A 12,855-nucleotide genomic window follows, 5' to 3' on the forward strand; every position below is an offset into this window, starting at 1 on the left:
CCGGCACCGTAACTCTGCCAGTGTAGACACACCGTAAGTTAAATGGCCACTGCCCTGTGCAGATTGCCATTTTAAATGTTTGCTATTCTGCTTTTCTAAAGTCATAGGAATATGCACATGCTGTAGGTATTAGTACAGGGATCACAGATTAGTTGTCATATTCCTAGTACATCCCTGGTTTTTAAATTGTTTCCATTTTTAATAGCTTTACAGTTTTGTTAACATTGTTTGAAAATAAAACTATCTATCTTAGGTAGCCTTTCCCACAAAATAAAAACCAGGAGTCACCTGATGAAATTAATAAGCAGCAGCTTTAATACAAACAAGAGGAAGTACTTTTTCACACAGTGCACAATTAACCCATGGAACTCCTTGCCATAGGATGTAGTGATGGCCAAAAGTAGAACTAGGTTTTAAAAAAGAACTAGATAAATTCATGGAAGATAGATCCATCAATGGTTATAAGCCAAGATGGTTGCTGATGCAACCACCCGCTTAAGGCAACCCTAACCCTCTGACTGCCAGAAACTGGGAAAGAAAGATAGAGTTAATCACTTCAGCTGCCCTGAAGGTCTGGTACTGGCCACTGTTGGAGACAGGATACAGGGCTAGATCGACCATTGTTCTGACCCAGAAGGGCCATTCTTACGTTCTTAGGCTATGTCTACACTAGGAGAGTTTTTGTGCTGTCAGTTTCACCGGTGATAGGGAACCAGTGAAAGAAAAACTCTGGTTTGTGTCCTCCCTCACTTCCACAGGCATCAGAGAGTGTTCACATTTGCAGCACTTCCATCGCCAATGAGAACAGCACACTGAGGGCAGCTATCCCACACTGCAGCTCTCTCCATTTTGACGATAGATCTTGTGGGAAGTGGGGAGGGTGAGCGCAGGGTCTAAGCGGGGGATCATTTGCTCCGTAGAGCAGCCGTGGTCACTTGGCCAGATGAGTGAGCACTTGCAGAGCTGCTGGCCAGAGTGGTCACCCGAGGCCCTGTGGGATATCCTCCGGAGGCTAAAAGCTGTTTACACAGGAAGAAAGTGTCTCCACTTGCACATCACCACAAAAGGATCAGCAGTAAGAACTGTACGCCTCTCGTGGAGGTGGTTTCTTCTGAGTTTCACCACAAAAAGTCACTGGCAAGTGTAGACACTCCCATGGTTTTTGCACAAAAAAGGGACTTTTTGTGCTTTAAATGGCAAGTGTAGACATGCCTTTACAGAGACGAGGTGGGGGAGGTAATATCTCTTATTGGACCAACTTCTGTTGGTGAAAGGGACAAGCTTTCAAGCTACAGGGAGCTCTTCTCTGGGAAAGGTACTCAGAGCATGGCAGGTAAATACCAGGTGGGACAGATTGGTCTCAGAATGTGTTAACGGTTAACTCCTTATGTTAAACATTCAAGGAAAAGTGGTCTGTTAACACCTCTGCAGTCATAGGACAAAAAAAGGGGGTTAGTGGGTTGCAGTAATAACATGTTTGCAGGCTCCCTTCAGCACAATGTCTTTAACATATTTACCCATACAACACCCCTGTGCATTAGGGAAGTGCTGTTATCCCCATTTCACAGATGGAGAACTGAGAAACCGAGAGACCACATCAAAGGTCAGCCAGGAAATCTGTGATAGTGTAGGGACTTGATGCCAGGCCTACCAAGTCTCAGGGTAGCATTAGGGGGGAGGGATAGCTCAATGGTTTAAGCATTGGCCTGCTAAACCCAGGGTTGTGAGTTTAATCCTTGAGGGGGCCATTTAGGGATCTGGGGCCAAAAAAAACCTCTCAGGGACAGTACTTGTTCCTGCTAGTGAAGGCAGGGGACTGGACTGGACTAGACTCAATGACCTTTCAAGGTCTCTTCTAGTTCTATCTCCATATAGGACCATCCTTCTCAAGTAGAGAAGATGCAAAATTTCTGATCTTCTTTCTTGAAATGTTAATCCTTACCTGTAACATGAAATGGGGCTGCTCCTCCCAATGATTTTAACAAAGGAGACAAGTTTAAAAAAAAAATCCAAATCATATTGTTCTTGAATATATGGAGATACAAACACATTGACTGTAAATTAACATTTTTTTCAATTAAGGTGGAACATAAACCATTGTGATACAAACGGGGCTTGATCCGACACCGGATGAATGGCAACAGAAAGACTCCGATTGATTTATTGGGCGTTGGCCCACATCCATAGGCAGGGCAGGGTCTCTCTTTAAGAGTTTTGTGCTTTGTACAGAGCTGAACCTATTGCTGGCATTTAACAACTAATCATTATGGGGAGTCAGATCTGTTTCCTTTTCTGCAAATGTACCCAGATTCCCAGGGATTGTCTCGAGCTTGCAATCCAACGTCAGATAGCTCTTTAAAAGCACAGGCTGCAAGTCTTAGTTAATTTTCACTTTGTCTCTTTATAGTTCTCTGCAGGACTCTAGATATCGGGGTGGGGGTGGGGGGAGTGAGGTTAGAAGCTTTCCAGATTAAAGCAAAAGATATACACTGAAAATAGCAAGCAACCAGATTACTGTCGTTTTAACATGACTTGATATTGAGAAACTCTTTCTATATCATAACAGACAATGAAGTTTCTGTCGGGGCTTTAAATCACTTAATGTTGAAAGGAATCCCCAGACGGCTTTATCAAGTCACTGTGTAAAATTGTTAGAGATCTCCACCAGCTAATAAATTTGATTTGGGGTTTGTTTTTCTGGCATTGGTTCAAACCCTCCGAGAACTCTAGTTACTGTATTCGAATTCAAAATTGAAATGCCTGGTTTGCTATCCTGTGGGACCGAAAATAAAACTCAGGGACAGAATATGAATGTTGGTTGGTTTTCTTTTTAAGTCGGTACATTATTATTTGAGGAGATATAGTGTAGGATAAAACCATTTATTTTGTTTCAGATATTTTATTGAGAAATAGAACTAGCTTACATTGTTGCCACATATGGGGCTGTGTGCCTGTTACCATGGAAGGGAGATAAATAAAGAAATCACGACCCTAGTCCCACCATTTTTCACTTTATGACTCTGGCGTCCATGCTCCTTGTTCCTTATACCCTGCAAAATACAACCGATGAAAAGACTAGATTGGGCCGTTAGATACAGCCCAGTGCGTACACTGCGCTCTCTCAGAAGTAGCCCTGGGTGGCGCTGTGACTAGACACCAGGGTGGTTGGGTGTGTTTTGTTCTTGTGAAAACATAAATGAAAAGAAAAACAGTTTTGTTTCTGTCCAAAAAAATTTTAGCTGACGTTTTTCTATGTCCCCTACCCCTGCAATTTAGTAAAAAAAAGGAAATTTCTCATGGAACCTTTACACATTTTTTAAAAGTTGTTTCAGATGAAAACAATCAGCTCTGCTAACGACACCCTTCTGAGATGCAATTCTCTCCCCGCTCCTCCTTGCTCTGGGAGAGTAGCAGTTTGCTGCGGATCTATATCAGCACCAACCTATGCACATTGCTGGCTCACCTGTGCTGGCCAGAGGCTCTGCCCCTCCCTGACCATCTGCTCTGGGTGGAAGTAAGCAGTTGTATAGTCCCACTTACTCCTATCTGATCTGATTGCCGGGTTCAGGTAGCCCACGCCGAGGGTTTAAACGGGGGGTGTCACTGCTTTGTGCAGGCAAGTCACAATCTTGGCCTAAGACCAAAGGACTCTGGACTACATAACCAACGTTTAGGGCCATTGTTGAGATTTTCAAAGCCCACTGGCGGATTTAGCTCTGCAATGCTCATTCAGTGCTGTGCAGTTTGGTGGCTAAATCCCCTAGGTCAGCTTTGCCAAACTCAACCAGTACCTCCAGGAATATGCAAACTGACCATGATGCTGCCCCCCCACCTCCCCCAGACACTGTGTGTTATTTGTCTGCCTAGCTGAGTCTTATGTCGGCAGTTGATTCCAATCCCCTGTGGTTCTGATTATAATCTCCTACGGCAGCTTCCTCCTCGCTAGCCTGCTGGACTCTCCATAACCCCTTTCAGTCTGTCCAAAATGCAGCCACAAAAATCATCCACTTTGTTTCAAGACCAGGAGAAGCAAATCTCCTGGGGGAAGCGCAGAGAGAAGCCATGCAGTGCCCGGCTTTCCTGATTCTGCGCCACAACACTGGAAGCCACCTGATATTTATCAGCAGCCCCGAGAGCCATGTGAGGATATTGCCCAGCCTGCAGAACCATGAGCAACAACTAGGGACAGCTCCAGAAACATGAGGCACCACTGGGTGCATCTCTGAAAGGAAGGTTGGTTTTATGGTTGAGCACTGGGCTGACACTCAGCAGATCTGGTTCAAGTCCGGGTTTTTCCATGGACTCACTCTGTTGCCCTGGCAAGTCACTTAATTTCTCTGTGCCTCAGTTTCCCGTCTGCAAAGTGGGGATGACAGTACTTCTTTTTCTCCCACCCTTTGACTCTCTACTCTATTTAGACTGTAAATTCTTAGGGACTGTGTGTCTGGACAGTGCCTAGCACAAGGAGCTTCTAGGAGACACAATTAACACTTGCTTCAAAATGAGAGATAATATCACAGAAAGAGGCTGCTTGAAGACCATGCAATAAAAATGGATTTACTAACATATTCTGATATACTCTGCTGACCCACTGAAAGTAGGCTATAAAGGATAGATTTATTAAGGAAGTCAAGTACGAGCTATTACCATTGTAAACTTCTCTTCTACACAGGCTGGACCTAGTGCCTTTTCTGTTTATGCCCTCCGTTTGGGGCCTGGGGAAGACATTGTCACCTCTTTGTTACACTTTGTAGAAGATAAGAAGCTAAAAGCTCCATTTGTCATGACTTGTGTGGGAAGCATCACCAAAGCAACGCTGAGACTGGCCAACACCACTGCTTCGAATACTAATCAGGTACCTGACACATGTAGTGATGTCTTAGCAATGCATATGCATAAATTGGTGTGTGCACAGAGCTTTCCTGGAGATGTGTTCCGTTCCCGATTCACTCACGGCGAAGATGAAGGGCCAGATGTTCAGCAGGTGTAAACTGGCATAGCTCCACTCAAGTCGATGCAGCTGAGGATCAGGCCCTTGGTGCTGAGAGGCAAGCAGATCTCTAAATCTGTTCTGTTGTATGTCTAGCCATAGCCCATCAACCATATTTTCTCAGTAAGTGTGTTATCTTTATTGCTGTGTGTTTAATTAAGCATTGAGGTAAATTAGATGGTACTAGTTCAAAATTCAAGGATGTTTCTTAAACTATAACTAGGCATTTTGATCATGTGTCTGGGTCCATTCACGGGCTTATGTCAACAATAAAATGTCTTCCTGTTAGTATTTATAGAAGGGGGGAGCATCTTCGTGGCCGAGATTGCTGGGCTCTCCCTTCAGAGCTATGAGCCAAGTCCTCTCAGGCCACTGAACAGAGGTACCAGCCAGAAAACCTGCAACCAGCAGTGGCTGCATGGGATGGGCTTTTTCTGTTCCACCTCTGGCTCCTTGAAGGTAAAGGAAATGCCCTCGGCAACAGGACCCACTGGCTGGCTTCCTGAGATGGGGCCTTAGGCAATACACATGTTTTCACTTCTGGCCTGCCCCAAAGTCCATTCAAGTCAATGAGAGTCTGAAGTTATTATTGTAATTATTACCGCAGTAGCTAGAGGTCCCAAGCGAGATCAGGGCCACGTTGTGCTGGGGGCTGTACAAGCACATCGGAAGAGACAGTCTCTGCCCTGAGGAGTTTGCAGTCTAAATAGAGAGACAAAGAATGGGAGGCAACATGGAGGCACAGAGAGGGGAAGTGACTTACCCAGGGCACTCGGGATATGTCTGCACTGCAGTTAAAAACCCACAGCCAGCCCGAGTCAGCGTGGGCTGGAGCCTGTGTTGTGGGACGCCATGCGGGGGGAGGATCCCGGAGCACAGGCTCCAGCCCTAGCCGGAATATCTACACTGCAATTAAACAGTCCCTTAGCCTGAGCCCTGCTAGCCCAAGTCAGCTGGCATGGGCCAGCCATGGGTTTTTAACTGTGGTGTAGACATACCCTTGCAGAGGGAGTAGAAGCCAAAGTGTCTGTATATTATTTATATTATTATTCATAATAAAAATAACGATAATTGATCATTAAAAATGCTTCTTTTCCTAGATTTGTTTAAAAACATAAATTCCCTGCTGCTTATTGTATAAAGGAGAGATCACAGTGAGTGAGAGTTTGGTATTTTTTTTTAAATCAGTGAGAGCTTCCCCTTTCCTGGAATCTAACATATTTGCTCCAGGACTGTGTCACTGTGGGAGTTTTACACTACATGGAATCAAGGAAAAATCAATGTAAAAGCTGGGGATTATACAACAATTGTGCATTATTTCCAAGCCAGGTCTGAGTCATGTGGGCTTCCCCTTTGTTAATACATCTACTGGAAGAGACGAATGTACAAGCCTACTTAAAAGTGGCTACTGATTTTGAGTATCTCGGTATTTGAGGGACCCCACTTGGTGCCCATTAATGGGGCTTGATTTCCAGAAAGTGCCGGGCACCAGTCCGTTAAAAATCAGACCCCTTTGAGGTAAGTCGAAGGTGGAGCATTCAGAAGCAGAAGTACCCAAAATCATTAGTGAGTTTCTCAAATTTGAGCTGTGTGTGCACGTGTGTGCGCGCATAAACACGTGTATATAATGTCCATGTAGTGGCAACAAACTCTTCCAAGACCCCGTTTCCCGTAAGTGAACATATGTTGAACAGCATCTTCCCCATGTTGCTGAAAAGTTCCTTTGTTGGCAAGATAAACAGAGAATATATGTGAATAATGATTAAAAGCTTGGTGTTTGAACAAGCTGGGAATGCTCCTTTGTTTCCATCTAAGTTACAGTTGCAACAGAAGCTATTTACAAGAACCCTAAAGATTGCCAGGTTGGTATTTTAATGGTAGTTCTCTGCATTTCTATTCAGGAGACCTGGTATAATTCCCACTCCTTGGCTCTCTTGGCCATGAACGACTAGCAGTACTACACAGGCGCTTCTGGGGCAGGGGATGTGTCTTTTGTCCTTCAACTGTGATTCCTTTTGACAATGTAAGAGTGACACTGATGTTTTCCAAAGGTTTCCCATCCACCCTCCTCAAACACGAATGACAGCTGCAAGAAAGAGTCTGGAGGGCAAAAGGGTTTCATGTCCTAGAAAATTCAGGGTTCTGTGGAGTATGCAGAAGATTTTCAAAGGGGTACCTCACAGATTACTCACCTGTCACTTTCTATCCCCCAAAGCACCCAGAAATGACAAACCAGTGGCAAAGAGGCGACTACACCTCTGAGGAAGAATGGACTTGTTAAGACGTGGTGCTGAGGCCTGGTCACTCTGTTTCCTGTGTGATCTTAAATAAGTTAGAACCCCTCTGGCCCTCAGGTTCCTTGGGTGTAAAATGGGAATCTCTGGGCTTCCCCACCTCCCCGTGTTGCTGGGAGGTTTCCAGTAATTCAGTGATGTCTGTGAGGCACTTTGAATTCTTTGTATCGAAGGCATTTTTTGATTGCAAATTGTGACGCGTACCTGGAATTATGCCAGGTCTAGGCTTGAGTAATCCAAAGAGTCCGAGTACTTGTCAAGCTGGCAGGTCAAAGGAAAACAAGATACTGCGGTGCTTTCCCATGTCACTCCACTTCTGGCAGCTGAATTCCAACATTCTAGTGATTTTCCCCGACAATGATGAGTGCTGCCACAGGAAGAATTCTAACGCACTACGCTTCTCTCTAGCATTACCACTCCACACATTCCCCCACTCATTCATCTTCCCCAGGGGTGACGTACCTGACTGCTAGTGGAGCTGAAACACGAAGACCTGGATTTTCTAAGCAAAGCCAACAGTGGTGCCTGCTAAATTGCTTACATATCTGTTGCACTCACAAACCCCTATATCTGTATACCACACTACCTATTTGCATGCATGGTTACTCACCTATTGTCTCCCCATTATGATAATCTGGCCCAAAGTAACTCTCAATACTCTTTTTCAGGTGGTTATTTCAAATGGTTTGAATATATACCAGTAGAGCTTCTGTTAGCTATACTGGCCTGCCTTTCCAAAAGTGACTAGTAAACTGAGGTGTCTCCATTTTTGGATGTCCACTTTGGGGTCTTCTAAAGGGGCCTGATTCTCAGAGAGTGGGTGCTCAGCCCTTTCTGGAAACCAGACTCCTTTAAAGTGTCTCAAGTGAGGCACACCAAATCAGTTTTGAACATGTAGGACCTTTGGGTAAAATTTTCAAAAGCAACTAAGTAACATTGGTGATTGAAAGTCAATGGGACTTGGGCTCTTAAGGGCCAGATATTTTAAGGTATTTAGATGGCAAATAGGCACCTAGTAGGATTTTCAAAAGCATCTAGGGTCCCGATTCTCAAAAGTATTTAGGCACTTGACTCCTTTGAGGATATGGACCCTAGGCACCTAAGTCTCATTGATTTCCTATTGATTTCAATGGGAGTTAGGTGCCTAGGCACTTTTGAAAATCCCACTAGGCACTTATTTGCATTTTTATGTCTCTAAATACCTTTTAAAATCTGATTCTAAATGCCTAAGTCATTATTGAATAGGGGACTTGGGGGCCCATGTCATTTAGGTGCTTGTGAAAAATGTAATCCTTTATTCCTTAAGATTCTAGAATGAATGTGTGTCAGCTTATTGAGATGTCCTTGATACCGGAATGTGAATAAAGCAACGTACACCATATTGGCAACTGACGTCCAGTTCTGCTGTTTTAATTGTTAGATTATTCATCTAAATGAGAGGTTTGAAATCGTCTCCTTGGTGGGAACCCTGAACAAAGCACCTCATCTCCACATCTGCCTGTCTGATAAGGATGGGAAGACTGTCGGAGGGCACGTTATAAGTGACTTGGAAGTCTTCACTACAGCTGAGATAGTGATCGGCGAATGCACGGGCCTGCAGTTCACCCGGGAGATGGATGATCGCACAGGTTTCCCAGAACTTGTCATTAGTTCTCGCTCTGAAAAGGTTTAGTAATTTCTGCCCTGTAAATTATGTGACATGCCTCAAAAAAAGTGGATTAAATAAATGGGGTTGGAGCATGCCTTCCTTTCTCTTAGCGTTTAGCTTATTGATTCAGACATATTTTCACGCAGAGAATAATCAATTCTTCAATGGGTGGACAGAATAAAATAATTTCAGGCAAACTCTTCAAATGACTTGTCATTAATTTGCCTTTTGCCAGCACTTGTTCACTCCAAACAAGATGTGTTTAGCTTCCTCCAAGTATTAACTGAGTTGTGCCCTGGGGATTTTCTGGGACTGATTGGCCAGGAAGGAGGGGGGCGGTGGGGGCTGGCGAGGGCTAATGAATGCACTATGTTTGCTCATCTTTACAGAGTCACTTATTACCACTAATTGGGAGGGACAGTTCAAACAAGCACAGAGGAGCAGTTGTCACATGAGCGTGACATGGTTTTAAAGAGGCAGTCAGGGACGATTGCACTGCCTGGTCCTGGCCCTGGCCCCTGAACTCTGCAGCATCCTGGCTGGCAGCCTAGCATATCTCCTCCTCAAAGTGGAGCCTTTGTCAGGGAGTGCTATTAGAAGTCAGCAGTCTTAAGAAATCTGGGCAAGACAAGTCATTTCAGGGAGCTATAGACAGACATGCAGCTGTCTGGGACACTTAGAAAGTCAACAGCTGACGGAAGGGGTGGACTTCTGGCTTGGCTCAAAATGGATTTAAAGATGTGATCAGAATTAATTTGTGGTGCATAGTTTGGGTTTGTTTTCCTAAAGAGTTCCTTTGATTTAAGAATAGTTGGTGGTAGTAGGAGTCTAATATTAATACTGGACATGCTCTGTGCATTGTTTCATGATGGTACCTGTTGATTGTTTCCTGTCTGTTGCACTTAGCAGAATGCAGAAATGTTAATATCTGACTCTGTTTGGCTGGAATGACAACCCTCTCCAAACACAGCTAATCTTTCCAAGTTATTTTTGCTTTAAAGTGTTTCCCTTCCAAGTAAATTCACTGTGACGTTCCCTGATTAAAACCATTTGAATTATACGCGTACAAACAGATTGTGTCTTTCACATATAAATTTACCTTCAGCTTCAGCATCAATATGTTTTGCTGGTTTTTGTGGGGAAAACTTTGATTAAAAGAATTAACCAGGGGTAAATATATTGGCAATCTTAACACAGTTTTGTTTGCCTGCTACATTTTTGGTTCAAGATAGGTTGTCCAATGGGGAATTATAATAGGTTGGAAGTAATGGGTGGTGTGTGATGTTATATGGGGGTGTGGAAGTGTGGGAGAGAACAAACTTTATGAAAGAGGGATATATAATGAAGACCTGTTATAATAGGTTCTAAATCTGAAAGCCCTACTGAATGGAGTCCACCGGGACTATAGTAAGGGTCAGATTCTGATTTACAATCATGATAATAATATTGTGTCCAAAGTCCCCAGCTGGGATTGGGGCTGCACAGTGTTAGGTGCTGTATAACCATCCCCTTTAAGGTCCATTTACATTGCCAGTGTGGTGTAAAAGGCACTTTGTGTAAATGAGAATCAGACCCCAAGTGTTTGCACGGTCAGGCCCTTAACTGGTGAGCTACGTAATAAAATAAATCCTTGATGGCCAAGCAGTCGGGCTGAGCTTTGAATTCTTGTTTTATTCATTCTTCCAAAGAACTGACCAGTATAAAAGTAGATGGAATGGAGTCTGTCACCCTTTATCCATGCTGAGTAGCGCCTGCCTCTGAAAATAGCTCGATTGGTTTCAGTACGACTCCTCTTGGAGTCAGGAGCGGGAGTGGCAGAATTGGTCATTTGACTTTTATCAGCTCATGTGTGTCCATTTCTGGGGGTGTCCATATGGGAGACCTGACTCTAGTGACAGTTGCAGGTGCTCAGCACCTCTCAGGATCAGGCCCTCGGGACCCAGGTACCAATTCAGCCAAGTCGTTTCATTTGAGGTATGTATGTAAGTGCTATGGTAAAGGGAGGTGGTTTGTTGAATGGGAGCCCAAATCCTGCTCGCCTGTTCGCTCGATGAGTCGCTACTGAAGTCAATTTGCTGTTCTCCCAGGCCCCACAGAGAGCTGGTTTGGGGTGAGAATGGGTAGGGCTGAGGAGACCACACATCTCACTCCCCCTTAACCCTATGCCCTACAGAGGTTCCTCAGGAAATATAATACAGCCCACACTGTAGGGATAGAGACACTCCGATCGGCATCCTGGAGATTATGTCATTAGGAATAATCCCTGGTAGCATGAATCCCTTTGCTGGAGAAGGGTGGGGACACCATGGATACGTGGCTGAGGCGATGCCTGTGAATGGTTATTGATTCCCTGGGGGTCACCATGGATCTCAGGGGATATGCAGGTTTGGGGGAGTTGGGCCCATGGCCTCTTCTGTCACCTAGCAGAAGAATGTGAGGAAATCATGCAGCGATTTCTTCCCCCTTCAGTTCCTGGGGTGGGTTTTACAATAGGAGGGGAGTGAGCCAGACTACTGGATTCCATTAGTCCTTGTTTGCTGCCTGATTCTGAATTGTAGATTCCAGTTAGAGTCCAGCATTCAGTCAGCGTTTCCAAGCTTATATTCTAGTCTGATCTTTTTTTTTTTAAAAGGAAAAGTGGAAATGAGAGGCTGGGTTTTTGTTTAAATAGTTATTCCTGTTCCCTTTACAAGGAGCACCACATTTTCTGTTTTAATGCAGGAATACAGAGATTATCTGCATCTGCAGTCTGCCTTAAAATACGTTCTAAAGATGCATTGTACACACATTGTTACGGACGAGGATAAAGCTAAGGAAACCATCTTAATCTGAGAAGTTAGACTAAACTGCTAAAGCACCAGAAAAAATTGTTTGTGGGTGGTTTAAATTCTAATTGACCATAAAGATACTTTCAAAAATTATATTGTCAGGGGAGTTAATAAGAAATTAGAACATTTATCTGAGTATGGAGAAACGAAAATGAATTTGTTTTGCAGTCTAGTCTGTTTTAGATTTCTTGTGTCATAATAGAATGAATTTGTTGTTCATTGATACCTTAAGATACATAGGGTGTTGTGTTTTTTTAAGGATGAAGACAATGCGCCCTTCACTTTTGCATGAATGAATGAATTCATTTATTTTTCTTAACATCCGGAAGTCATTTATTTTGCCCTGAGACATCTGCAGGGTCTGTTTACGTATGATGGTTGCAGGGTACTTGGCAAAGATAGAAAAACCATGGGCTGTAATTGTTCTTGGTGAAGCCTAGCATTGTGGTGGGCTGTGGGTAAATACTGAAATAATAAGTATATGCTGATCCATTAGGAAGCTTAACTGAACTAGTTTAAGAAATATTTAAAATGTTTAATTTAAGCAAAATAGAGGTGACATACCTCAGGTAAATTGGCTGTTCATTTGCCCTTACCTGGGCAATGATATTTAGAGGCAGCCACAATGTATTTTGCCTTCATTTCCCCAATAATATTTTAAATTATTTTAATTGTCTGTTTGAGATCATGAATGACTAAAACATTTCAGTAAATAGTAATCACAATTAACTGAATGTTCTGGTCGGTGTCATGTATTATTTTCTGTCATAGTTAGGCATTAATTAATGGACATCTCTTTATTTAAGAAAGAATGAAATTACCAGCTACTGAGGGCAAAATCCTGGCCCATTATAGCCAATGGCAAAGCTCCCATTGATTTTAATGGGGCCTGGGTTTCCATCTGAGGGTCTAAATATTAATATTGAATATACTCAAAAGCAGAAAAACAGTTTTAAAAAGGATTTTCCTTTCCTTATTTTTTGTGCATAATTGTACATTGTACTCCTTATGGTTTAGTACCTGCAACCTTTTTCTACTGTTAGTTTTTCATTTCATAACAATTTCTAGATTTTTATATTTAGAAGAGGAATTTTT

At 43.3% G+C, this 12,855-nt stretch overlaps 1 protein-coding gene across 7 annotated transcripts in view; it reads left to right on the forward strand.

Moving 5' to 3' along the window:
- The window catches only part of LOC123367664 (bifunctional protein GlmU-like), a 130,180-nt gene that overhangs the window by 94,998 nt on the left and 22,327 nt on the right, over positions 1–12,855 (forward strand). For 5 of the 7 annotated variants that reach the window (XR_006578585.1, XR_006578587.1, XR_006578584.1 and 2 more), the window contains exons 3-4: positions 4,673–4,855; positions 8,705–10,564. Coding sequence is in view for 2 of the 7 variants with exons in the window: in XM_045012028.1 (XP_044867963.1) it covers positions 4,673–4,855; positions 8,705–8,950 (429 nt within the window). In the remaining 5 variants the exon portion in view is untranslated. Of the gene's footprint in view, positions 1–4,672; positions 4,856–8,704; positions 10,565–12,855 lie in introns of those variants that run through there. The other 2 variants (XM_045012028.1, XM_045012027.1) reach the window with 1 other exon arrangement.

Source organism: Mauremys mutica, chromosome 3 (assembly GCF_020497125.1).
Source record: "Mauremys mutica isolate MM-2020 ecotype Southern chromosome 3, ASM2049712v1, whole genome shotgun sequence".
Lineage (NCBI taxonomy): Eukaryota > Metazoa > Chordata > Testudines > Geoemydidae > Mauremys > Mauremys mutica.